The sequence below is a fragment of the Podarcis erhardii genome (assembly GCF_964252035.2).
Source record: "Podarcis erhardii genome assembly, chromosome: 14".
NCBI classification, from domain to species: Eukaryota; Metazoa; Chordata; class Lepidosauria; order Squamata; family Lacertidae; genus Podarcis; species Podarcis erhardii.
In genome coordinates this window covers 37,610,761-37,637,789 of record NC_138503.1, presented here as the reverse complement: position 1 = coordinate 37,637,789, position 27,029 = coordinate 37,610,761, and the positions used below count along the sequence as shown (strand labels likewise).

Genomic DNA, 27,029 nt, shown 5'->3' with positions numbered 1-27,029 from the left:
AGGTTAGATTACTGCAACACATTATACATAGGGCTGCCTCTGAAGACGGTAAGGAAACTAGTGCAGAATTCAGCAGCCAGGTTACTCACTGGGGCAAGACAGTTTGAGCATATTAATGTAGGGATGAGCAGCCTGCAGCCCTAAATATGCTGCTGGACTACAACAACTTTTTTAGAGGGAGAGCATTTCCTTCAGGGCTGCAGTGGGAAGGATAGGCTACAACTCTCACTTCCCCATATAATGCAATTCTGAAAAATATTGCAGCCTCAAGACTGCTATTATTAATTTTCAACTGATGTAGCTGTGTCATGCCTTGTTTGGCCTTGAGTTAATTTGAACATATGCCTGGCTATTCTAAACAACCAGGAAAACCAAAGCCTCCCAGATTTATTTTGGTGACCCACTTAAGGCAAAAGCTCTCAGGTAAGTGTAAAGAGAGCTGCAGGCTTACTTTTCCACCTTCAGCACAAGCCAGAAGTAAGTGCAGGGTGCACCTATACATGCAGTAGGTGTGGTCAGAGTGTAATCCACTGTGGACTTCATGACAAATGTCAAGTAATTCATCCTAAAATTCCATTACAAAATATTCCACTGGATATGGGGCCGTTCTAACATTCAGAGTGGCTTATGGTGCAGTTCAGAGTCAGTGTGCCATTAAAATATCCACTGGTAAATTACTTTTCTTTAGAATCATCCCCATATCAGAATTCCTGGGTGGATATTTTACATGAAAGTGCTAGTGCTTTCAAATAAGTATGTGCATTTTGAGATCATGCAGTCATGTAGAAAACTGTACTCCATAGCTTGATGCCCAGCAGACACCAGTCCTAGATTTTTCTGCATGGTATTCAACTAAGTTTTAGTCATAGTAGACCCATAGAAATTACCTAAAATTTCTGTTATTTCTGACCATTGACCACGCTGGTTGGGACTGATGGGAGCTGAAGTCTAACTAAAACTGGAAGGTCACAGGTCAGCCACCCCTAAATGCAAAGTGGACTAATTGTACTTCATTGAATTTTCACTCATAATTAAATCTTTCCATTCAACTACTCTGGAGCAACTTTTCAGATTTATTTAGTTGTCTTATTAAATGCAAACCAGACAAACATTAAAACTCATCTCTATAGTTTTGGGGTGTGGAAAAGAGTAACACATATCAAAGGCTACTTCCTCCTCAAGAACTCCTTCCTCCTTTTCTATTGTACATTATAATAAGTTGATGGATAGTAGTTTTATTGAATTAAACTAACTGGCATTTGCTTGTCTATAACATCCTTTTAGCAATGGTCTAAGACCCAAACAAATCAGAAAGTTTGATTCTTAATAATATTTAAATTGAGACCACTGGAATTCTTTCATCTCTAACACTCATTCAAAAGAGATGTCAGAAACCAGCTTGAAATGAACTGTACAGTCTTTTCCCATATAGCTGGAGTTGCATTTTCACCTATTGGACACCGTCACCTCTCGATTCTTGAACTAAGGATCAGCAGCAGTAAGCAATGCAGCCAGGTACTAATAAAGACTGTTTCTTAAAGATCCATCTATTAATTTAAACTGTGCAACATTTGCTTATCCCCCCCCCACATGCGATATACTGATAAGATCATGATACGATCATGAGATAACTGTAATTACCCAAAAGATAGCTATCTCACAAAGCTGTCGTCACGGCCAGAACTCTCTTCACACAAATGCAATTACGTATACATCAATGGAAGAAAGCTTAGCAGTTGATATTTCTATCTCAATATATTAAGTATGATGATGAACACAAAAGAATAATCAATTCATAATTGGTATTCTCTTTTGCTAGCAAAAAAAATGCCCCCAAAATACACTGGTTTCTTTTGGAATTTCCCTAGTAAAATAAGTTAGAAACTCTGACATGACCCAGCCAGAAGCTACATGGCAACATGGAGAAATTAACAGCCACAGTACTTCTGTGCACAGAAATCATATCCTCCAGCACAATCACATTTCCCTTCCCCCAACCCCCGCTTCGTCATGTCTCATGCCAGCTGCCTGTTTCTAGGAGATAACCTAGCAATACTCTGTGATGGCACCGATGCTGGGATGAAGTGACAATGCATCAGGGTGCACAGTTTTACCTCTCAGTCCCCTGTATTGATCACATCTAATTTCGCTTGTAATAAGAGCTTGACTAGAAGGGGGGCTAAAAAGAGAGCAAAATATGGGACTGAGAGGGCTTTCAAAAAAGATGGGGCATGGGGACACAAACCAAGCACCATATGAAGAAGATGAAGTCATGCAAAGCACAGAAGTTCCATCCCCTGACAACAGGACATCTACTCCAATCCACCCTTTAGTCTACAACCTCAGTGGATGCTGCTCCCAATATATTCAAAGGAGCTGGGACAGAGCAACAGGAGCTCACTCCATTGTGGGGATTCAAATCACCAACCTTCCGATTGGCAAGCCCAAGAGGCTCAGTGGTTTGGACCACAGCACCACCCACGTCCCACTCTGGGGGATAAAGAAAGAGGGAAAGAATCATATACACAACCTTGAGCTCCTGGGAGAAAAAGTGTGATATAAATAAATCCAACAAATAAATAAATCATGGAAGTCATTTTTAAACAGGCCTCTGCGAATTGTTTTCCCCACTAGAAGTTAACCCATATGCTTCCCCCCACTCTCAGTATAGCATAGACAGATAGTAGCAGGCTCAGGAGTAGCTGTGCTGTCCACAAAAGCCAAATAGCAATAGTCTGGGATTACAGCTACTACCTTCTTCCTTATCAGTGCCAACTGACACAGGAAAAATGCTTGTGTGGACACACCATAAAATTATGCTTACAGGCTCAGTATTCATATCACATTATAGAGGAGGGTTTCAGACAAACACTTTCAATACATCATATCTAGATTTTACATATTTTATTGTTTTATTGTTGTTAGCCGCCCTGAGCCCGGCTTCGGCTGGGGAGGGCAGGATATAAATTTATTTTTATTTTTATTTTTATTTTTATTTTTATTTTTATTTTTATTTTTATTTTTATTTTTATTTTTATTTTTATTTTTATTTTTATTTTTATTTTTATTTTCCCCCAATGAGCAAAGAGACAAGTAGAATTCTTAAGTAAGCTGTTTTTAAGTGAGAAGTAACAATTATTAATTATGGTCTTGACAATCGTATTATGGAAACCTTCGTTTACATATGTGGAACACACATGAAAACTATCATCTCATTAAATAGCAAAAAAGGGAACTAAAATCAGGGAATGATCTAAAAAGAGAGAACACTACTTATGCCACTCTCAACTCTATGAAAGAAGCATGAGATATAAATTTAATCCAATATATTTTCAGCAACCACTGTTGACAGTAATTTGTGCCTTCACATCCTTGATTATCACAATTTCCTAAGCAGAATGACCCCAGAATATTGCTCAGAGTGTCATGGTGTAAAATGAAATAACTTTTCTCCACCAGAGAACAGGCAAAAATAATTTTAATGCACTGATGTTCTATGGTCTAATGAAAGCACTTCATTGCCTTTCTGACCTATTCTGGTTTTTGACCTATGGACCCCCTATGGATCTCATACCTTGTGCATCTAAAAAGTCAACTATTCCAATACAATTTAAAACTGGCCAGTATAAAGCTTTCCTTTTAGGAATAACAGAAGTGGAATGAACAGTTTGAGGAATCAAATAAGCTCTAAATCATGCTAAATTTTCTGCATAACTAATAAGGTGCTTCCCTAATCTATTCAAATATTTGAATGAGTAGATGAAATATGGGCCAGAAATTACAGTTTATGTGATTGTTAAATGTTCAGAAGCAATATATTAAAACAAGTTTGTTTATAAAAGACAGATAAACTGGTCTGTCTCAAACTTCGGTTTACATAAACTAGCAGTAGAGGACCACAAAGCAAAGTGACTGCTGCTTCTCTCAATTAGCCTAGGGAGAAGAGAAAAGTACTGGAATGTTCCCTTTCAGGATCTCCTTCATCCTGGACACAGTACGATACAGGCTGTGACTCTGTGATCTGGCTTTATCAGACCTCAGGAGGAGACTCTCAAGGGGGCAGGTAGAGTGCTTGAGGGCCTCAAGAAAAGTGGAACCTCAGACTCTCTGTACTTTGAACAGCTAGCCTATCAAAGTGGACAAGTGGGATGGATGCTACTCTCAGGGTATATGAGGCAGCTGTTGTTTTTTTTACTGTAGGCAGGTGTTTGCTTTCAAGTAACAGGTGGGTGGAAACATACCCAACACACCAAGTTCAAAACATTAAATTCTATGCAGGCTGTACTGTAGCTTATTATTACAGTACAAAGAAGCAGCCTGACCACTCCAGCACTTAAAATTCAAGTTAATGTGAATATATTGTATGGAACAGAACTGTGGAATTAAAAAGGGCCTCAAGACAGGAGTTGGAAACCTGTGGCCATCCAGATTTTGTTGGACTCTAACTTCCAAACTTCCTAACTCTAACTTCCTAACGCGGGACTCTAACTTCCTCTAACGCGGGTGGCACTGTCGCATGGTCGGCAGTTCAAATCCCCGCGGCGGGGTGCACTCCCGTTGTTCGGTCCCAGCGCCTGCCAACCTAGCAGTTCGAAAGCATTCCCGGGTGCAAGTAGAGAAATAGGGACCGCTTACCGGCGGGAAAGTAAACGGCGTTCCGTGTGCTGCACTGGCTCGCCAGATGCAGCTTGTCACGCTGGCCACGTGACCCAGAAGTGTCTGCGGACAGCGCTGGCTCCCGGCCTATAGAGTGAGATGAGCGCACAACCCTAGAATCTGTCAAGACTGGCCCGTACGGGCAGGGGTACCTTTACCTTTAACTTCCATCAGCTCCAGCTAGATAACCAATTATAAAGAATTATAGGATTTGTAAGTTTAATGAAAGGGAAGGGTTCTCTACCTCTATACCCCAAAATCCAAATCTATTATTGACGTTCTATCCTTGCTTACCCAGGTAGCAGGGAAATAATCTAACTCAATATATAAATCTTAGACTGCTGCTACTTTTTTATTAATTACTGAATACAGACCCAGGCTTTCAAATTTCACCGCTACTGCATTTAGAATATATATATTTTAATACACATTCTAGTTTCCATGATATAGCACTTTGTAATGGTTTTAATTTTTTTATTTTTTTTAACATTTATATCCCAAGCTTTCTTCTGTTATGGAGTCCAAGGCAGCATGAGTGATGTTTCTAGGCAGTTGCCCATCCAGACACTGACGGCACCCCAGGCCTGCTTAGCTTCAGCAAGGTGATGGTCTCAGGAGCCTTCAAACTATATTCTGGGTTCAGAGCAAATCTGCAGAACCACATAAGTGCAGACACTGCATATTCAGCTCTCTAAATATAGCCTAGTGCCCGTCTACAGGATCAGCCTTTCAGTCCTCTCAAGTCTTAAATTTGTACTGTAATTTGCATTTTAAAATAAATGATGAGTGAATTTGTTCAGATTGTCACCACCATAGTGCTGTTTCTCCAGAAAGTATTTACACAGCTAATTGCCCATTGCTCAGGACTTAAACATGCATGAAAAATCCAAATACAGTGCCCCAACTCTTGTCAAAAAAGTCTGCCCTCTCCTCCCTTGTTAATTTACTTTGACTCAAGGGTAATGAACAGGACATGTTTATTCTTCATCCATTAGCCAAAATGGAAATAAAATTAAATAAACACCTATATGTTTATTCTGTGGAACTAGATACACCTTATAATTTCTTACTCTCACTTTGTTCAGCTGGTGATGAGTTACCACCTTCAGCACTCAAGTTTTCATGTTTCAAGAACAGAGTCTATCAATCATTCCCTTAGCTTTTCTCTCCGACCACAGCTTTCACATTGCTTATCAGCTAAAACCACAACTGCCTAATGAAAGTAACATCCAAACTGGCTGGTATTCACCAAAAACTCACTAAATAAATATGACATGCCTCAATAAATCAAACTCAAATTCATCCATGCCAATAATGCAAAGCAAAACACACACAAAGCTGTTTCCCACATAGCAAGCATTCAGAATATGGGAATGGTCGGATGAAAAAAATCTTTTTCAGCACAGCCTCTGGCTAGTGAAAGCACTGAAATATGTAGCCACAGATAGGAATCCACAGGGTGTCACATTAGGAATCATTGTCTGGACACTCAGGAACATGCCATGGACCTCCTCCCATGAAAAGGATTTATATATACCAAATACATGTGGAATTTTACCTGCTTTCTAGGTACCCTTTCAATTTGTGAAGCAATAAAAAAATCTAACTAATCTAAACAAAACAAAACCATTTATATTTTAACCCCAATTTAAAATATTTCATCAAAGCAGTGTGAAGTTTTCTGCTTACTGATCTCTATCAAATCTCCTACTAATCCATTTAAACTAAAGTAAGAATAAGCTCTACTGGCTTCTGCTTTGGCTTAGTCAAATCTTAGTTTCCAATGATATCTTTCTGTAAATCTACATTGCACACAACACTTCTCCCAAAGTGCGTACTACCTATGAATAGCACATTTTTTGTCTGTTAATTAAGGGCCAGTTCACACAACCTTCAGTTGCAAGGGCAAGAATCAATTTCTGGACAAAAGGTGAGCTGTCAACTTTCAGCAAAGTAGCTCTCTGACTTTAAGTGGCTGATCTACCATGTGTCCAAATCTATGGAGTGTGCATTATGAGCTGAGTCCTTGTAATTAGGCAACACTCACAAACTCTAGGCCACAACCAACACTTCAGCTCTGTTGGTGGCGCATAAAACTACAATGAGTGCAACAGAAGTTCCTTTTCTTCTTCTATCCCTCCTGCTCTGACCATCAACTTCATAGGACTGGGGGACCCTCCCTGGGGGGAGCAGGCAGGGAAGAAAGCAGAAGTCCCATTGTGCCAATGGTGCCGCCCTGGCAAAGCACTGGATACAACCCTCTGTGAATTTATGGTGAATCCACTCTGCACACTACTCCTTCATGAAAGTTACTAAATTGTGTATGAAACAGTGAAATTTACAATTTTCATTATCTGAAATGGTTGCCCATTTCCCCTTGGAAAACAATACACAAATGAAAAGTTATTGCCTTTTCTTTCACATGTCTCTGCATTTTATGCTATTTTATTGTTTGCATCATTTAATTTTTTTGCAATCCCCCTGTAAGGAGGTATCATAAAATGAGGGATATAAATATCTAAAATATTAAATATAAGGATTGCTCCCAGAATCACAATACTGAAGGCATCACTCCTAATTAGAAAAATCCAATTAGCATTAGGATATTGGATTGGATTGCACTTCCCACAGAAACTTTTCGGCACACTGAGAGTGTGACTTCTCTAATAAAGGGGAAATTTTACTCATCTGCTTTATTCAACCTCTTTCCCCTTTCTTTTTGCAAAGCCACATTAGAAGAATCTCCTCCAGTCACAACTTCTAATAAGAGCTCTTATTAGATGGAAAGAAGCAATTTTTAGAGTTAAAATGTAAATATTATTTCAACTCTAAAAATTGCTTCCTTCCATCAACTTGCATACAAAATCAGGGTGATGACAATTTTCCATCCACCCAACAGTGACTCAGCAACAAAGCAGTGGGTGGGTGGAGCATAAAATACTCTTTCAAGCATTGATGACTCACAAGTCAAAACTTCCTTTTCCTGAAACAAGAACCAGGTTTTTCACCAATCATCCTGTGTGTACAATTTCCCTTAATACCAATATGGTTTCCTGTTCCAACAACCTAGAAGCATAGTAAATGGAACTCATGTTGCTATCAATCATCTAGTTTGGGTGTGGGGAACCTCTGGCCCTTTGAACCACAAGCATGCATGGTCAATGACCAGAGATGATGGGAGTTGTACATAAATTCTGTGAAATAAATAACACAATGCTAAAAAAAATGAAAACCATAAATCAGAACTCAATTTAAAAGCCTGTATGGATAAAAATAAGTCTACAGCAAACACCTGAAGGTCAAAGGCTGGGGGTGGGCATTGGGATTGTCTGACCAGGCCCAGACAAATGGGGGGCCATACTGGCCACTCGGCCCGGGCCTCCAATTGCAAAAGGGGCCTCGGTCAGCATACATTCCCTATGTATTTTTAAAAAGCACTATTGTATATCTATATTTTCCATTTTGTCTTTATATGCAGATACGGTTCTAGCCTTGAAATAAAATTATTTGTCAGCATAACTTTTGTGAAAATCATTTATATACTTACTTATTTATAAGACTTCAGTTATCCCCAGGGTAAAAAAAAGGGGGGACACATTATCTACCTGGCCCGGGCCTCTGCCTTACTCCGCAAGGCCCTGTGTCTGACCACAACTAGAAGGGAGATCTACAAAACTGGGTCTACAACTCTGAATGCATGGCTCCTGGTGGATACAAACTGTGTATCCCCATTCTAGACCAGCCTGTGCAAAAGGTTCAATCAAAACATTGTTCAGTAGTGGGTCATTTGATTGGCACTCGTGGTCTTCAAAGCTTTTTGAATTTCAGTTTGCTTATTATATGAACATACACTGAAACATTCACAAAACCAGGCTACACACATAACCAAGTACAACATCACTACACAACAGGAAATAAACAGGTTTATTTTGGTAAGTCTGCCTGCCTCTTATTGGGCAGGAAGTGTTGCAATCTGGCACTGTCCCCACCGCGCAATCCCATGGCAGTGCGGCATGTGGGGTCTGGTTGGATCATAGCTGACCTGCAAATAGGCCAATCACAGGCAGGTTACTGTGCAGGACCTCCCCAGGGGCAGGGCCAACTGCATCAGCAGGCGTCACTTGGATCCACACTCGGAATAGACAGCCTACCCAGGCTTCTTAATCCAGTTTGTCTTTATAACTTTGTATTCAATTTTTGTATCTAACTTGTATCCACCCATTTTCAGCAGTGGTTGGTATTCCCAAACTCAGCAGTTTGGTTTTGAAACCTTTTCCAAATCTAATCTGCCCAAGGGGCATTCCCTCCTCTTATCTTTAATGTATATAAAGGTAAAGGTACCCCTGCCCGTACGGGCCAGTCTTGACAGACTCTGGGGTTGTGCGCCCATCTCACTTAAGAGGCCAGGGGCCAGCGCTGTCCGAAGACACTTCCGGGTCACGTGGCCAGCGTGACATCGCTGCTCTGGCGAGCCAGAGCTGCACATGGAAACGCCGTTTACCTTCCCGCTGGTAAGCGGTCCCTATTTATCTACTTGCACCCGGAGGTGCTTTCGAACTGCTAGGTTGGCAGGCGCTGGGACCGAGCAGCGGGAGCGCACCCCGCCGCAGGGATTCGAACCGCCGACCTTTCGATCGGCAAGTCCTAGGCGCTGAGGCTTTAACCCACAGCGCCACCTGCGTCCCTTTTAATGTATATATTGTTAACTAATTGTGCAATACTTTCTTGTGGCATGTAAAACTGAATGCATGGCTGTTTGCTGGTTATGACTCTTTGTTGCTGTCTACAAGGCTACCCTTTTTAAAGTACAGATCTCCAAAGAATTTCCATACCCTCCAAGTATTTGGGCATCAGGCACATGCAGACCATATCTGGCTAGTAAGCTGACGTCAAACCACAGTGTCCAAGTCCAAATGCAACAGCAAACTGTGGTTTAAACTGAAGCTGGCACACAATGATGGAACGGATGCAGAAGAGCAATGGGGCAGCCCAAAACTCATTCTTAATTATACTTTCTATAATGTGCTATTGCCAGAATGGTACATTAATGTCCTTTCTCCAAGGGCATCCAGTCCATTCTAACAAAGCCAAAAAATATCTAATACTCAAAATCATAGAATCATAGAGTTGGAAGAGACCACAAGGGCCATCGAGTCCAACCCCCTGCCAAGCAGGAAACACCATCAGAGCACTCCTGACATATGGTTGTCAAGCCTCTGCTTAAAGACCTCCAAAGAAGGAGACTCCACCACACTCCTTGGCAGCAAATTCCACTGTCGAACAGCTCTTACTGTCAGGAAGTTCTTCCTAATGTTTAGGTGGAATCTTTTTTCTTGTAGTTTGGAACCATTGCTCCGTGTCCGCTTCTCTGGAGCAGCAGAAAACAACCTTTCTCCCTCCTCTATGTGACATCCTTTTATATATTTGAACATGGGTATATCACCCCTTAACCTCCTCTTCTCCAGGCTAAACATGCCCAGCTCCCTTAGCCGTTCCTCATAAGGCATCGTTTCCAGGCCTTTGACCATTTTGGTTGCCCTCCTCTGGACACGTTCCAGTTTGTCAGTGTCCTTCTTGAACTGTGGTGCCCAGAACTGGACACAGTACTCCAGGTGAGGTCTGACCAGAGCAGAATACAGTGGCACTATTACTTCCCTTGATCTAGATGCTATACTCCTATTGATGCAGCCCAGAATTGCATTGGCTTTTTTAGCTGCCGCGTCACACTGTTGGCTCATGTCAAGTTTGTGGTCAACCAAGACTCCTAGATCCTTTTCACATGTACTGCTCTCAAGCCAGGTGTCACCCATCTTGTATTTGTGCCTCTCATTTTTTTTGCCCAAGTGCAATACTTTACATTTCTCCCTATTAAAATTCATCTTGTTTGTTTTGGCCCAGTTCTCTAATCTGTCAAGGTCGTTTTGAAGTGTGATCCTGTCCTCTGGGGTGTTAGCCACCCCTCCCAGTTTGGTGTCATCTGCAAATTTGATCAGGATGCCCTTGAGTCCATCATCCAAGTCGTTGATAAAGATGTTGAATAAGACCGGGCCCAAGACAGAACCCTGTGGCACCCCACTAGTCACTCTTCTCCAGGATGAAGAGGAACCATTGATGAGCACCCTTTGGGTTCGGTCAGTCAGCCAGTTACAAATCCACTGAGTGGTAGCATAGTCAAGACCGCATTTTACCAGCTTCTTTACAAGAATATCATGGGGCACCTTGTCAAATGCCTTGCTGAAATCAAGGTAGGCTACATCCACTGCGTTCCCTTCATCTACCAGGCTTGTAATTCTGTCAAAAAACGAGATCAGGTTAGTCTGACATGACTTATTTTTCAGAAATCCATGCTGACTATTGGTGATCACAGTATTCCTTTCTAGGTCTCACAGACTGTTTGCTTAATGATCTGCTCCAGAATCTTCCCTGGTATTGATGTCAGACTGACTGGGCGGTAATTATTTGGGTCCTCTCTTTTCCCCTTTTTGAAAATAAGGACAACATTTGCCCTCCTCCAGTCTGCCGGGACTTCGCCTGTTCTCCAGGAATTCTCAAAGATGACTGCCAGTGGTTCTGAGATCACATCTGCCAGTTCTTTTAATACTCTTGGATGCAGTTCATCTGGCCCTGGAGACTTGAATACATCTAAACTAGCCAAGTATTTTTGTACTATCTCCTTAGTTATTCTGGGCTGTGTTTCCTCTGCTGAATCATTTGCTCCAAATTCTTCAGGTCAGGCATTGTTTTCTTTATCGGAGAAGACTGAGGCAAAGAAGGCATTGAGGAGTTCAGCCCTTTCTGTGTCCCCTGTTTGCATTTCACCATCTTCTCCTCTGAGTGACCCCACTGTTTCTTTCTTCTTCCTTTTGCTACGAACATACCCATAAAAGCCTTTTTTGTTGCTTTTAACCTCTCTAGCAAGCCTGAGTTCATTCTGTGCTTTAGCTTTTCTGACTTTGTGTCTACACGTGCTGGCTATTTGTTTGAATTCCTCTTTGGTGGTTTCCCCCCTTTTCCATTTTTTGTACACATCCTTTTTTAATGTTAACTCAGTTAAAAGTTCTTTAGATAGCCACCCTGGCTTCTTTAGGCACCTTCCATGTTTCCGTCTCATTGGTATTGCCTGAAGTTGTGCTTTTACTATCTCCCTCTTAACAAACTCCCAGCCATCATGAACTCCCTTTCCTTTTAGTATTACTGTCCATGGGATCTCACCCAGCACTTCCCTAAGTTTTATCAAGTCGGCTTTCTTAAAGTCAAGAAATTGAGTCCTAGTATGCTTGGCTGCTCCTTTCCGCTGTATAGTAAACTTCAGAAGAGCATGATCACTCGCGCCTAATGATCCTTCCACTTCTACCCCACTAACCAGGTGGGGTAGTGGTGTAGTGGCTAGAGTATTGGACTACAACCCAGGAAACCAGGAAACTCAGCCATGAAGTACAACTAACTGACCTTGGTCAGCCAGGTTCTCTCAATCTAACCTTCCTCACAGGGTCGTTGTCAGGATAAAATATGGCTGAGAACCATTTATACCATTTGGACCTCCTTGGAGGTAGGGTGGGATATAAATGAAAAAATAACTACACATTAAGCATTTACCAGGTTTCTTAACATCACCAATTATAGACTGCTATCCCTAACACATAATCTCTTTGTTAAACATATGGTCCTGAGGACAACATCACTGCAAGACAATCTTTCAAGATAGATCCAGAATATGGCCTTCAGTCACATCCAGTGGCGTAGCGTGGGTTGTGAGCACCCGGGGCAAGGCAAGTAATTTGCGCCCCCTAACCCGTGGATTTGCGCCCCCTAACCCGTGGATTTGCGCCCCCTAACCCGTGGATTTGCCCTAACCCCAGATGTTGCGCCCGGTGCGGCCGGCCCCCCCTGCACCCCCCACGCTACGCCACTGGTCACATCTAATCTTATGCTAAACGCAATACTTTCTTCCAAACCAAATAGTATTTGAGAAATACAACTAATTCTTTTAAAGTAACTCCATTTTATAAATTTCACCCAAGGGGTTTAAGACAGCCATAACTCTGTTTTAGGACTACTTTGCAATTTACATTTAGCAAAAACTGTCACTCATTATCAGAACGAAAGACTATCGTTTAAATTCTCTCTGTCTCTCTCTCGCCAAATAGAAATAATAGTAAGCATATGATTAACCCCTTACAGCCTTGGTTTTGTTTACTAAATACCAGCAAGGGATCATCTTGATCAGGATCACAGCTTGGGACAGGGGGAAATTATTTGGCTCTTTCACCCTGCTATGATCCTGATTTAGATGCCCAACCCCCACAGCTGCATTTTGCCCAAGAAATAAAGTCATCACATCTAGTTTGGTCTTCAGATATGGAGAAACAACAATGCAGGAAATGCACACCTCCTTTGCAATACTGCAAAATAATTTACAATTAAGATGAGTAGTACTACATACAATGTCACAATGTTTAATACATTGTACTGTGTAGCTTCTAATGGTACCCACATTCTTAGGCAATTCCTAAAAAGTGCTCTCTGAAGTGGGGAACAAAAGACACCAATAAATTTCATGGAGTTTTTTGGAGCAGGAAGAGCTCCACCCCTTTCCCTCCCTTCTCTCAAAATATCATTCATGAACTGCTGGTGGCATGTACCTATGGGTATAATTATGACTTGTCTCCTGTTAAAGCAGTATTGCTGAGAGGCACAGCTTAAAAAAGATTCTGCAAAGTCAATTTTATTTCAGCCAGAATGAATGTGATAAGTGATGGCCACAACAGAAGCCTTTTCATTATTATTATTACTTTTATTATTATTATTATCCTCATTATTATCATTATTTTATTTGTGGTATATAACACCTTATAGCCACAGGTCTCAGGGCAGTTCACAAGTATTACTTTGGTAACACCACTCTACCCTTTGCCCTACCTGTGTTTCTCCACCCCAAAAATTATTAGCTAAAACAAGGTAAATCAGAATAAGCACATTTGAAAGAGCATGTGCATTTCAGCCACATCATTTTTATCTCATCCCATGATTTGCATCTTCTAGACTGCAATTGAGTGATGCAAAAAACATGAGACAACAAACCATGAGGAAAAGCCTCCATCAAAGAGCAGAGTTAAAGCTTCTTGTGGTTTAATATGCAAAGCCTAAGCAGCTCAATCAAGCAACCAAAGCTAAATGTCATTTCCTCCCTTGACACAATCACTCTCTTGTTAAAATAGGACATATTTTGTTTGGTGGCCCATCAGGAAAATATATATATATTATAGGTTACAAAAGAATAGCAGGATCAGTGCACACACTGTCAAATATGAGAGACCAAAGGTTGATGAATGATTTCTTGTTTGAATCATGTACTCCAATTCAAAAATAAACTGTGATGAAATACATAAATATTTAGCAAACTGTATCCTTGCAAAGTACTAGAACTTCAGGTCCCTTGAGTAATCATGTTAATTTTGTATCCCAAGCTGTAATTAAAAAAAAACACCAGTGAAGGTTTTGGAAGCCCATGAGAAGAAGAGAAACAGTGGTCTACATCAAAGAAGATGGAAGTTGTGCCTATAACAAGTTTTTCTCTGCTTTAATGGACAGAAGCTAACTAGGAAGACGACCCCAAGAGCTTTTGTAGGGGTGGATTATGTTGTGGCAGGAAGAAACAAATACCTGAAACACATGAAAGCTCACTGAAGTCAACCAACTTTTTGGATTTTAAAATGGCAACACTGGGCTTGTATATTGTTAAGCATACTGTAATAAATAAATTAGCTATAGAGAAAAAGCACTGTGTTAAAAGGCTTCAGTCTGTCTCCAAACATCTTGAGATGATCCAAAATGCCATCTACCAGTGTGATTCACAATCACTACTGAGTCTCTGAAGATTGAGAGGCAAGGAAAAGCTCATTAAAAGAAACCTATTAATATCTATAGCTACTCTCTTTATACTGAAATAAACGTAATCCAGCAGCACACAAACTATGCACTACAGCATCTGTGTGAGCAATTCCATGGCACAGATTTATTTCTCCTGCGTTACCAATTAAATCTTAAAATAGATGGTATAGATAAACACTGAAACACAAGTATCTATAGTCGGGCATGTACTGTAATGGTTACACAGATAAGTAACAGTAACACTCCAGTTTCTATTTTGGAGCTGAGATACAGCAATAGCTGCCATGTTCTGTAATGGCTATTGTGGGTGCTCAACATTCCTACACATACAAGCTGGAAAAACATTCCTACACATACAAGCTGGAAAAATTCAACAAACTAAGATAACAAAACAAAAAAATCAGGAGAAAAACTGCAACAATATGTGCAACAATATGTACAAACTGTCCGACATTCCTTAACTTTCAGTGGTCCTACAGACCAGCTCTGAATTTCATCATCCTTGGAAGCTTATGACCAATGTATCTTGCTGAAAAGTGCTACTTTGACTTTTAAATAATTTGTGATATTGCATGCCAATATTAGCATGTACAACAAATATTCTGTTTAATGGTAACAAAATAGGCTGATCCAAGAGAAGCGAGCAGCCACCTAGAAGGCCCCTTCCCATGGTGGTGGAACTGAAGTAAAAGCCTCCCCCAAAGATCTGAGAGCCATATAGGGGCATGAAACAATGGGGTGGAGGGCACAAAGTCTATAGACCTCAGGTAGCTCTTGATCCCTTTAGGATGGGCAGCTCCCAACAAAATTTCAAAAATGCAATAAAACCTCAAACATCAAAAACCTCCCTGAACAGGTCTCCCTTCAGATGTCTTCTAAAAGTCATGAATGCACATGAAAGCTTATACCCAGAACAAACTTAGTTGGTCTCTAAGGTGCTACTGGACAATTTTTTAAATTTATTTCTAAAAGTCAGATAGTTTATCTGATGGGTGGGCGTTCTACAGAGCAGGTGCAACTACCGAGAAGGCCCTCTGCCTGGTTCCCCGTAACCTCACTTCTCGCAATGAGGGAACCACCAGAAGGCCCTCTCAGCCATTCTTCAGTGTCTGGGCTGAACAATGGGGGTGGAGCCAAAGTCATTTAGGGCTTTAAAGGTCAGCATCAACAATCTTACTTGTGCTCAGAAACATACTGGGAGCCAATGTGGGTCTTTTAGGACTGGTGTTATATGGTCGCGGCGGCCACTCAGTATTTCATCTGAACTTCAAAATGGGACTAGTAATATCAATGGAACAACCATTCAACCACCTCACGATCTCAATCTGGTGATCAGATCAGATATTTACAAGGTTTAGTACCAACATTAATAACCTTCCTTGAAATGTTGGGGTGGAAATGTACTTAGAACTGAAGTACAACCACTGGTACAAGTTATGAAGATAACTATATATAATACCAAGGAAAGTTGAATATATTGCTTGGGTGTGCTTGTAATCAGATACTTTCCTATAGGAATGGGGAGACCTCAGTGCTTAGATGTACAATGGTGCCCCGCAAGACGAACGCCTCGCAAGACGGAAAACCCACTAGACAAAAGGGTTTTCCGTTTTGGAGGCGCTTCGCAAAACAAATTTCCCTATGGGCTTGCTTCGCAAGACGAAAATGTCTTGCGAGTTCCTGCGGGGTTTTTTCCCTTTTTTCCCCCTTTTCCTAAGCCCTAAGCCGCTTATCAGCTGATTTGCTAAAAGCCGCTAAACCGCTAATAGCGCTAATCCGCTAAGCTGTCAATGGGCTTGCTTCGCAAGACAAAAAAACCGCTATACGAAGAGCCTCACGGAACGGATTAATTTCGTCTTGCGAGGCACCACTGTACTCCTGTTTTTCAGAATTCCCGTTTTAACTGAAGAGTTATCACAGAAAGTGGGAGCAGTTCACTTTTCCCCTATCCCAGTTACCCTGGCATATATGCATGCTAAATAATTTATTATTATTATTTATTTTTGCCCACTACCTGCATTCGGTGATACTACAGCAATAGCTGCCACTCCTCCTGCTACTCCGCCGATCTGATCGAAATTCATTCCTCGACTTCCTTAGGCTGAAGTACTCTGTAAGCTTTCCAAAAGACGACATGGCACCAGCGCAGTGTGACCTTCTACCATCTGCATACATGTGCCTGAATCTACACACAGGTTCATATGCTAGAGCCAGTGTGTTTGCATTTCTCAGGATTTGTCGACATTGCTTGATGTGCTGAGCAGGTGTGCTAGGAGAGTTAGAGAAACAGAAAGTAAGGAGTTTAGGAAGGGCAGACCATGATTTTTCATGCACTGATATTTTTCATACAAAAGAAACACACAGCATATAGGAATTAAGTAGACACTCATGAAAGCAGTGCTTCCGTGTGTGTGTGTGTGCGCGCGCACGCGCGTTTACTGCAGAACTGAATTAAGAAGAAAAATAATCCCATCTGGGGAAAGAGGAATCCTTTAGTACGGAGTGGTTATATTTCACAGTTCCTACTGTGTAAGGTTTTCACAAAGACATGCCTCTACATCAGAAATGGAGAGCATTTGGCCTTTAAAGATGCATTTAATTAAGGTGGAGGTATATTAAGTCTCAATCACTTTTCATCATGGTACAGAGAAAGAAACCTTTAATATTAGAAAGCTAAAAAATCATTACATGTCCTGAACAACTGGGCTGTGTGTAGTCAAATACTTCTAACCTAGTGACCCAAGTACTACACATATACTGTACTAATAACAAGATCTTTGGACTCCTCCTGCACACTGTTGTGCTTTAGAGCCAGCAGCACCAATATCCCTCTCACATAGCAGCCCCTTTCCTACTCTATCATGCTAAATCTTTATTATTAATTAGGTCTTAATTAATTTAGAAATTATTTACAGTTATCTGCACCCTAGCACTCTGTTTCAGCACTAGAAAATACAACCAGCATCCACCAATGAGGAATTCTGCATAACAGAATACAATTGTCCCTCTTAAAATCCTCAGCTAGTCAGCTACACTCATGCTTATCAGATCTCTAACTCCCTTGATCAAACTGCTACCATAGAGGGGATAGCAAAAAGAGGCATTGATGGGAGGTTGATGTGTCTTCATAAACTCATTTGAATCCTAATGAGCATGTAGGTATTAAAGTTCAGTTGAGAAGCAGCACAGCTGGATACAAGAAGCAAGAAAATACATGATAGCAACACATTTAATTACCTTTTAGACAAAAAGGACAAGAGTAAATGAACAGGAACATCAAATTAACAAACTGTTTTGTATTCTTTTCTAACCTTCTGCTGTGGGTGCCATATTAAAAATTAAATGTTAACTGCTATTTTTCTGCCGAAAGCAACCACACACAATAAAGAAGCAGTCAATACTGCAAGCCTGTCACATAATTTCCCCGCAAACAAATTCTTTTTCTGTATCTGTTTTTATTCTGTTTTATTAATTCCATTAGTTGGATTTCCATGTTTCAAACACAGCATCCAGTATCAACAGTATTTTTTTTGCCAGCTGCTTCCAAAGGAGGAATGAAAAGAGAAAGAGGGTGATTGCCTATGATATGTTTGAAAATCTCAATGCTGTACTATTCTATGCTGTGCTTTCACTGGTATATCAGAAATTTTTAGAGGCAACTATCACTATTTCTGTTTCCTGTATCCTCATCTCTGCAAACAGGATTATTCCAAGATATCATAAACTGCAAAACCTGCATTCAGTCAAATTTGTACAAAGCAGTAACCACTAGCACACAATTTCTCTTCTCATGCTCCAGCACAAGCAAAAGTGGTGCAGATGCCTAAACATCAAGTATAGCAGAACACAAAAACACAGGAGAGGCAGAGAGGGCAGAAGACAAGGGGGTGCAAGGAGGTGAACGATGACAAGAGGACAAGAAAAACAAACCCAAATTAGACCAATTTATGTGCATAAGACACCTGCTGGCTTGTTTCAGCTGAACGGCTTTAGGAGGTTCTGTTGCAGCGGCGGTAGCAGCAGCAGCTCCCTGCAGTCTTTGAATGAATCTCTTTCTTTTTCCCCTTCAGCTGCTCGGCAGCAGGTAGAAAACCTCTCACAACACCTTCTTGTTTCCATTAATATTTTATGAGAAGAGAGTGCAGCCCTGAGACCCCATTCACCTTTGGATTAAGTCCGAGCAATCTCTCCTCCATCCCCCTCCCCAAATTCAAATTCAAATAACTCCACGTCTGCCTTGATGGTGCATTAAATTTTCTTCTTTTCTTTTTGCAATCAATTCACTTGCAGAGAGATGGATCAAAACAGCATTCACTCCTGCTCTCGGTCTTCTCACATGTACATTCAGTCTCACATTCCATCCCTCATCTCTTATCAGGCACAGGATTGCCATCCAGAGATATGCAATATTCCAAATGAGGTCAGGAACAACAGAATGGAATCAGGCACCAAGGCTGGGGTGGGGGGAGAAGAGGAGCAGCAGTTTATAGGGTGGGCAAAGGACACAGTGAGAAAGGGAACAAACACACACACACACTTTATCAGCATTAAGCATCCAAACCCTATAATGAAGCTCTTTGAGATGCAGACAGCATTTTTAGGAATCACAGACACCTTGGGAGGGCTATAATAATTATTACCTGACGCAGAAGAAATTGTTGGCTACTAAGCAACACAAGGGAGAAAGAGGAGTTAACATACCACAGACTTGCAAGGCAAGAGGGAGAGGTCTGAAGAAAGGGGGAGAAGCAACATATCGCCTCTAAATATTCCATGTAACAAGAGATAAGAAAGAGTAAAGCAAAAGCTTCTCAGGGTTTGCTTGGCTGCACTTTCCTATCGACTTGAGTGAACTACAATTGGGACTTACAGGTGGGGAGCTGTAATATATTCTGCAGCACTATGATAGGCATATGAAAACATCTCTTTCTACATGAGTAGAAGTGTGTTTGTGATCAAATACTAGCACCTCACCACTCATGTGTTAAAATGGCCACCAGTTATCTCAATTCCGAGCAATATCCAGTAGCATAAAATTCCACTTTTCTCTCGTGTTTTTAATGTTTCAATTTATATGATACAAGCATCAAAATGTACAGAAGTTAAAAATATACATATAAAAGGTCAGCATTTCTGTAAGATAAAATATGTTTACAATAGACAAAATATTACCCTCTATATGGGGGACTAACCATTCAAATTGGTAATAACCCATTCTCCAAGAGTTCCTTATAAAACCAAGTTCAGGCTTGGGGTCAGAGGTCCAAACATATGTATATTAGAAAAACACAGAAGAGGCAACAGCAAGGAAGGGAAAAGAATATGAAATAAATCACACCCAAAAGTCTGTTATTGAATAGAGATGCTTGAAGAATTTCATATTTTGAAATTCTGGAGCAAACTGGCCTGATCCACGAGCTTAGGAATCCATCACCTTTCACACTTGCCAAATGTCCCAAATTAAGTTATTTGCTTAAAAAAAGACAACACACATAACTTTAAAATATGTAAAGGTAAAGGGACCCCGGACCGTTAAGTCCAGTCGCGGACGACTCTGGGGTTGCGGCGCTCATCTCGCTTTACTGGCCGAGGGAGCTGGCATTTGTCCACAGACAACTTTCAGGTCATGTGGCCAGCATGAATGAGCCACTTCTGGTGAACCAGAGCAGCGCACGGAAACGCTGTTTACCTTCCCACCGGAGTGGTACCTATTTATCTACTTGCACTTTGACGTGCTTTCAAACTGCTAGGTTGGCAGGAGCAGGGACCGAGCAACGGGAGCTCACCCTGTCACGGGGATTTGAACCACTGACCTTCTGATCAGCAAGCCCTAGGCTTTTTTTAAAAAAATGGTAAATTAATGAGGAAATGGAATGGGATCAGACTTATAAATGAGCAAATGATCGACACTGGCTGGAAACAGACTGACTCATCAATCCCTATTCTGGAACACACACAAAAGTGAATTTATCTGCAAGACACTGTTTGACTGCACTTGCCTATTTTTCTAAGTACTTTAATAGGTCGTGGCACACTATGGTAGAAAGGAAAGTCTCATCTATAAAAGTGAGATTAAGTTTTGATATACTGTAAAGAGCCTGAAAAAAGTTTCAAGCAATGTCACTGAGGTACAAAGCTCAGCTACTTTTGATGGGCTAAATGGTTAGTCTGGGGATTAGGGTTGTATCCCCTAACCCCATTTATCTGGGAGGAAGCCCCACTGAATTCAATATGGCTTACTTTTGAGTAAATGTGGTTAGACCTGTACTGTTAGGACTGCACTGTAAGAGAAGGATGGCCTGGCCACTATTATTTTTTTAAAAAAAATAATATTTATTAAGTTTTCAACAAGAAAAAGGTTACAAAACAGTAAAAGGAAAACACAAAAAATACAAAAACCAAAAGTAGACATAAAAAGAAAAGAGAAAGAAAGAAAGAAAAATCCCTCTTTCTGGTATCTTACCACTCATTTACTTATTTTCATGACTTCCTCACACCTCCCTTTTTTGTATTCCATTTAAAAATTTGTTCAGCAAATCCGTACCCTCTTAGTTTACCCTTAATTGTTTATCCTCACATATTATAACTTCAAATTTTCATCTAATATCAATCCATTCTTACATATTCTTATTTTACCTTATTACTAGAACCACTTCGTTTCATTCCAACGTCATTAACATTCAATAATTTTACAGTACAGTGGTGCCTCGCAAGAGGAAAAGAATCCATTCCACGAGTCTTTTCGTCTTGCGGTTTTTTTGTCTTGCGAAGCAAGCCCATTAGCGGCTTAGCGGATTAGCGCTATTAGCGGCTTAGAGGATTAGCGCTATTAGCGGCTTAGCGGATCAGCTGATAAGCAGCTTAGCGGCTTAGCGGATCAGCTGATAAGCGGCTTAGCGGATCAGCGGATCAGCTGATAAGCGCTTAGCGGATCAGCTGATAAGCAGCTTAGCGGATCAGCTGTTAAGCGGCTTAGCGGCTTAGAAAAAGGGGGGAGGGGGAAAAAACCTGCAGGAACTCGCAAGACATTTTCGTCTTGCGAAGCAAGCCCATAGGAAATTTGTTTTGCGAAGCACCTCCAAAACGGAAAACCCTTTCGTCTAGCGGGTTTTCCATCTTGTGAGGCATTCGTCTTGCGGGGCACCACTTTATTTCTGTAGATAGATTTTAAATTTCTTCCAATCTTCTTCCACCAACTCTTCTCCCTGGTCTCGGATTCTGCCAGTCATTTCCGCCAATTCCATATAGTCCATTACTTGCATCTGCCATTCTTCCAAGGTGGGTAGGTCTTGTGTCTTCCAATGCTTTGCGATCAGTATTCTTGCTGCTGCTGTAGCATACAAAAAGAAAGTTCTATCCTTCTTTGGCACCAATTGGCCGACCATGCCCAGGAGAAAGGCCTCTGGTTTCTTCAGGAAGGTATATTTAAATACCTTTTTCATTTCATTATAGATCATCTCCCAGAAAGCCTTAATCTTTGGGCACGTCCACCAAAGGTGAAAGAATGTACCTTGGCCTGGCCACTATTATAAACAACTTTACAAGTCAGTTGTAATGTGCTCTACATAGGGCTGCTTGAAAAGACTGTTCGTAACCTAAAGCTGGAATATAATGTGGCAGCCTGCTTGTTAACTGAATTAAGCTGATTCCATCTGACTCAGGAGAGGGAATGGCAGAGACAGGACTGCAGAGCCTCTCCATCCACTCTACTTAAAAACCAGTTTGGCCCTCTCCGCTAAGAAATAGTGCCAGTTTGCTTTTCTCCTCCTACTTCACAAATCCCTCTTCTTTTTGTGTCCTGTCTTTTAGATCATTAACCTGAGGACAGAAGCTGTCTTATCAATGATATTTGTAAGTGGCTTTAGGAACCTTCTTGGTTGAAGAGCAAGATAAGAATGCTTTAAAATAAAGAAGCAGGAAAAATGTAACACCTGGGTGTTTAAAGAACTAGTGTAGCGGATGCTAATCAGCTTCCAGGCACAATTTAAGGGGCTGGTTTGGACAAATCTATGCCTGTTTATTGAGAAGTAGACCCTACTGTGCTCAGTTTATTCCCAGGAAAAGTATACCTATGATTGCAGCCTTAAAACACTAAATAGTTTGGGCTCATTGCGTGGAATTCAACTAAGTTTTACTCAAGGTAGATCCACTGACATTAATAAACATGACGAAGTTGTGTCCATTGATTTTAATTGATCTACTTTGAGTAAAACTTAGTCGAATGCCACCTGCTGTATCTCATGGAATGTTTCCTTCCACACAGCCTCTTCCTGTGTGCCAAAATTATCAGGTGAGGCCATGCTTTGAGTACTGATTTTATTTAGAACAATGTTTCCCAAAGTGGGCTTTTCCTCTCTTCCAAGGCAAACTGCAGTCCCACAGGAAAATCACAATGTTTCTTTTCTGCAAATCACTCAAAAGGGTGAGATCTGCAATGATCAAGTCTCTTTGATAACTTTGCATTGAATTCAGACATCAGTCTTCATGACTCTTAAATCCCTAAAACCAAATAGTCACTCTGATTTGAAATACATTACATACAGCTTTCCGCCCAACACCTGTTGAACAGGGTAGCAGGGTAACAGAGAGAGTTCCTGCACACCATTTTGGAGAACTTGAGTCTTTTTTCTGGACATTTGGCTCACTGACGTCCTCTCCGGGCTCTGGGAGGGTCTCCTCAGATACCACGAGGACTTTCCACCTCTCTCCTGTCATTTCAGATCAGAATTATTTATTTAATTTCCTGGTGCCACACATATACTGTACGTGGTTGCATGCATGTCAATCACACATATGTATGGGGATGCCTGTACTGGAAGGCTGGTATGAAGTCAGCAACAGTGTTGCCACCAATCATTCATTGACCTATCACACAACACACTTCCACTTGCCAGGTACAGAGCTCAAGAGTATAAAATAGTTATATCACCTCAACCCCTTTTTCCCCTTCAGCATCTATTCATTTATTTATTGCACTTTCAGCCCACAATTTTCTCCAAGAAGCTCAAGGTAGAATACATTGCTTCCTCTCTCCATTTAATTCCCACAACCATTCAGTGAGATAGGTTAAGCTGAAAGAGTGTTACTGGCCCAAATGTCACCCAGGGAGCTTCACGGCTGAGTGAAGATTTGTACCCTTGTATCCCAGGTCCTAGTCCAACACACTAAACCACACTAGACCATACTGGCTCTCAAATTAACATCCATTTCAATTTGAACATGCAATCAATGTGCCTGTACCACTAACACACACACACACACACACGAGAGAGAGAGAGAGAGAGAGAGAGAGAGAGAGAGTCAACACTTTCCTTCAAATTTCTATTTACTCAGAAAGTCTCCTATTACACGCATCCAAGCTTAGTATTTACATTAGGCTCCAAAGAGCACTTCACAGTATGTTCTTCACATAGCCATCAAACACATAACCTACTTGCTTGAAATCTCCAGCATTTATTAATCAACCTTCAAAGCAGAAGACAGTCTGCTTGTAAAAATCACGACCCCACTTTTTTGTACTACTTGTAATTAGCCAGAGTAACATTTACAGTGGTACCTAGGGTTACAGACACTTCAGGTTACAGACACTTCAGGTTACAGACTCCACTAACCAGAAATAGTACCTCAGGTTAAGAACTTTGCATCAGGATGAGAACAGAAATCACGCAGTGGCAGCGGGAGGCCCCATTAGCTAAAGTGGTGCTTCAGGTTAAGAACAGTTTCAGGTTAAGAACGGACTTCTGAAACGAATTAAGAATGTAACCAGAGGTACCACTGTACTTCCATTTACTGGAACTCCTAACTGACAGGCCAGACTGTACCTGCAACAGAATTTCATCCAGCCAACAACTACAGCACACTTCAGCACTTTTACCCCTTCAGATGACAAGACAAGCAACCATGGCTGGCTCTGAAGCAAATACCTAATAGCAGCACTGATACTAGAAGGTGCTCCTAGTTTGCTGCTGCCTTCTCCTCCAACTAGGCAGCCATCACTAAGTTGGCCTTGATGCCCAAGAAGGTTGACAAAAAAATGAAACATAATCAGTCCAGTAGCTGATTTCATAAGTAAGTTATTTTCCCCACCAGGTTTTTGGAAGTCTAACAATATGTTGTGATTCAATACCTTCTTTCCATCCTCAACAGAAATAGGTGCACCGCAGGCATAGCACGTGGCATTCCAAACCCTGGTGATTTATGCTGTGTACCGTCAGCTTCTGACAAATGCTTTTTGACAGTCTGGGTAGCTGAAGCGGCAGTTACAGGACAAGATGCTTAATGCTAAAAACAGCAAAAAATGAAGCTCCTTTGCCTTTCAAAAAGTACAGCAAGATTGTCCTTCCAAAGTACATCTCAGATACACAATATGAGGCAAAGCACCAAAAATTCCTCCTGCTGCCATCCAAGTAAGTGTATTGAAGCATTTTACTTCTTTGCAGAGAATCCACAAATTCTAATGAAGCTTGGTCTTTACACATTAAGGACTATTTATATATTTTTCAAATTGGTTTCATTTTGTGCACATTTTAAGAAGTTGTTCATGACCATGTCTTAGAGTAACTTGTTTCTAGACAGACATGTGAATAACCACAATGGATGTTTAAATCCTGAAACTCTGCTTTTATCATTTTTCACTCATAATCGTCCAACCATCAACTGGAGAAGAAATCATAGCTTGGTGAGAGAGCATATGCTTCACATGCTGAAGGCCCTGGAGTTGGCATCTCCAGTTAAAAATAACAGGTGGTTTACCCAAAAAATAAAACAATCCAAAAATAATGAAAATCAAAGGTAAGCTTACAATCAAATTAAAACATATTTCAACATTCTACACGTCTGGATAGGCTTGCCTGATCAAAAAGGTTTTCAGCAGGCACTGAAAAGAGTACTGTGAAGGCACCTGTATGATGTCAATAGACAGGGAGTTCCAAAGTGTGGGTGCTGCCGCACTAACAGAAACATTTCTCTCCCCATTTGAACTGACCCCAAATCCTGCAATCATCATCTGATGCCCTTTTTCATGTACCTCCAAGAGGTCCGGAGGGTGGCAACACAAGCATGAATCTTTTCTGCACTGGCTCCCCACTTGCAAAATGCTCTCCCCAGGGAAGCTCACCTGGCACGTTCCCTATCTTCAAGCTCTGGACAAAAACATTCCTCTTCTCCCAGGTTTCTGATTAATGAAACAATCTATGGCCCTTTAAACAGGGGTGGGTGGGTGTATTGTTTTTGTTATTACGGTACATATTTTTGTGTTTTTATATTGTAAACTGCCCTGTGGTCTTCAGATGAAGGTTGGTATAAAAATTACTTAACTGATTGATTAAATAATTAATTAAAATGTTGAAAGAGCTATTATATGGCACCTATAACTGCAAGTTCTACAGACTAAAGTTTCAAGTGGGCATATATGGGATAAAGTGATATATTAGGCAGCTTCCTTCCAAGGAGCAATCCTAAAGTCTTTTGCACACATTAACTGTAAAGTACAATGAAACATGGAAGGATCTATCCTACCCAAAGCTGGAAAGTCTCTAGTCCTTGCCTTCTTAATATCTTTGGAATGCTACAAATGTTTGATACATAGTAATATTTATTTTTGAGTTCTATTTGAAACTTATTTTCAAAAAGTAAAAAAATAATCATTTTTGGTTTGTTAATGTAAAGGAGAATGTGTATAAAAACTTTGTACTGGGCAATTGTTTCAACAAACATTAACACCAAAGGCACTTGTTCAGTATTTTCCAAAACTAGAAAGAAAACCTAAAAATCATTCAGATGGGCAAATCATTCAGCTCTGATCCCAGCCGCCCCAAGCAGTGCAGGGCTGGAAGAGCGGCATGAGAAGGACACAACAGCCATGTGCCCTTCAATCCCAGCCTCATCCTCCTTTTGCGAGGCTGGAATTGAAGGGCACATGACTGTTGCATCCTCATAGCCCCCCATGGGCATCTGGGGGGGGGTCACCCACCAAAGGCTGCATCAGCTGGCTGGCAGGTGGCACAGCGCAGCCCCACTTGGCTCCATTAGGGGGAGTTGCTCCAGCAGCATCGGCAGCAAGAGCTGGGCTAGTGGGGCGGGTTCCGCATGCACACCCCAGGCGCCTGCAAACCATGCAATGCTGCTGTATCTAACTAAATTTTACTTAGAGTAAACCCACTGAAATTAATCAACCTAACTTAGTTGTGTCCATTAACTTCAATGTACCGTATCTACTTTGAATATGACTAACATTGGCTATGACCCACTGTCTCGGACTTAGAATTATTCAGATCAGGATCAGAGACAGAATCTGAGATGGAGTGGGTCCTGGAGAAAGGGGAGGGAGCATATAGGCTGCCTTTCTTGAAAACTGGGAGAATAGCTTAAATGTGGGGCTTACCCTGTCTGCGGAAGATTTTGTATTTGCCCATAGGGTCTCAGGACCCAGACAGGGTAATGATGATATTCCAAGAGACATTATACCACACTTTGAAAGGTAC

The 27,029-nt window shown here is 41.1% G+C and overlaps 1 protein-coding gene across 9 annotated transcripts in view; it reads right to left on the bottom strand.

Moving 5' to 3' along the window:
• Positions 1-27,029, bottom strand: part of LOC309329068 (ankyrin repeat and fibronectin type-III domain-containing protein 1-like) — a 367,804-nt gene that overhangs the window by 295,281 nt on the left and 45,494 nt on the right. For 5 of the 9 annotated variants that reach the window (XM_081839531.1, XM_081839539.1, XM_081839537.1 and 2 more), the window contains one exon: positions 16,562-16,816. The exons of 2 other annotated variants lie outside the window; for them this stretch is intronic. In XM_081839531.1, coding sequence (XP_081695657.1) covers positions 16,562-16,722 — 161 coding nt within the window. In that variant the 5' untranslated portion in view covers positions 16,723-16,816. Of the gene's footprint in view, positions 1-16,561; positions 16,817-18,509; positions 18,945-27,029 lie in introns of those variants that run through there. 2 more of the 9 variants (XM_081839538.1, XM_081839542.1) reach the window with 2 other exon arrangements.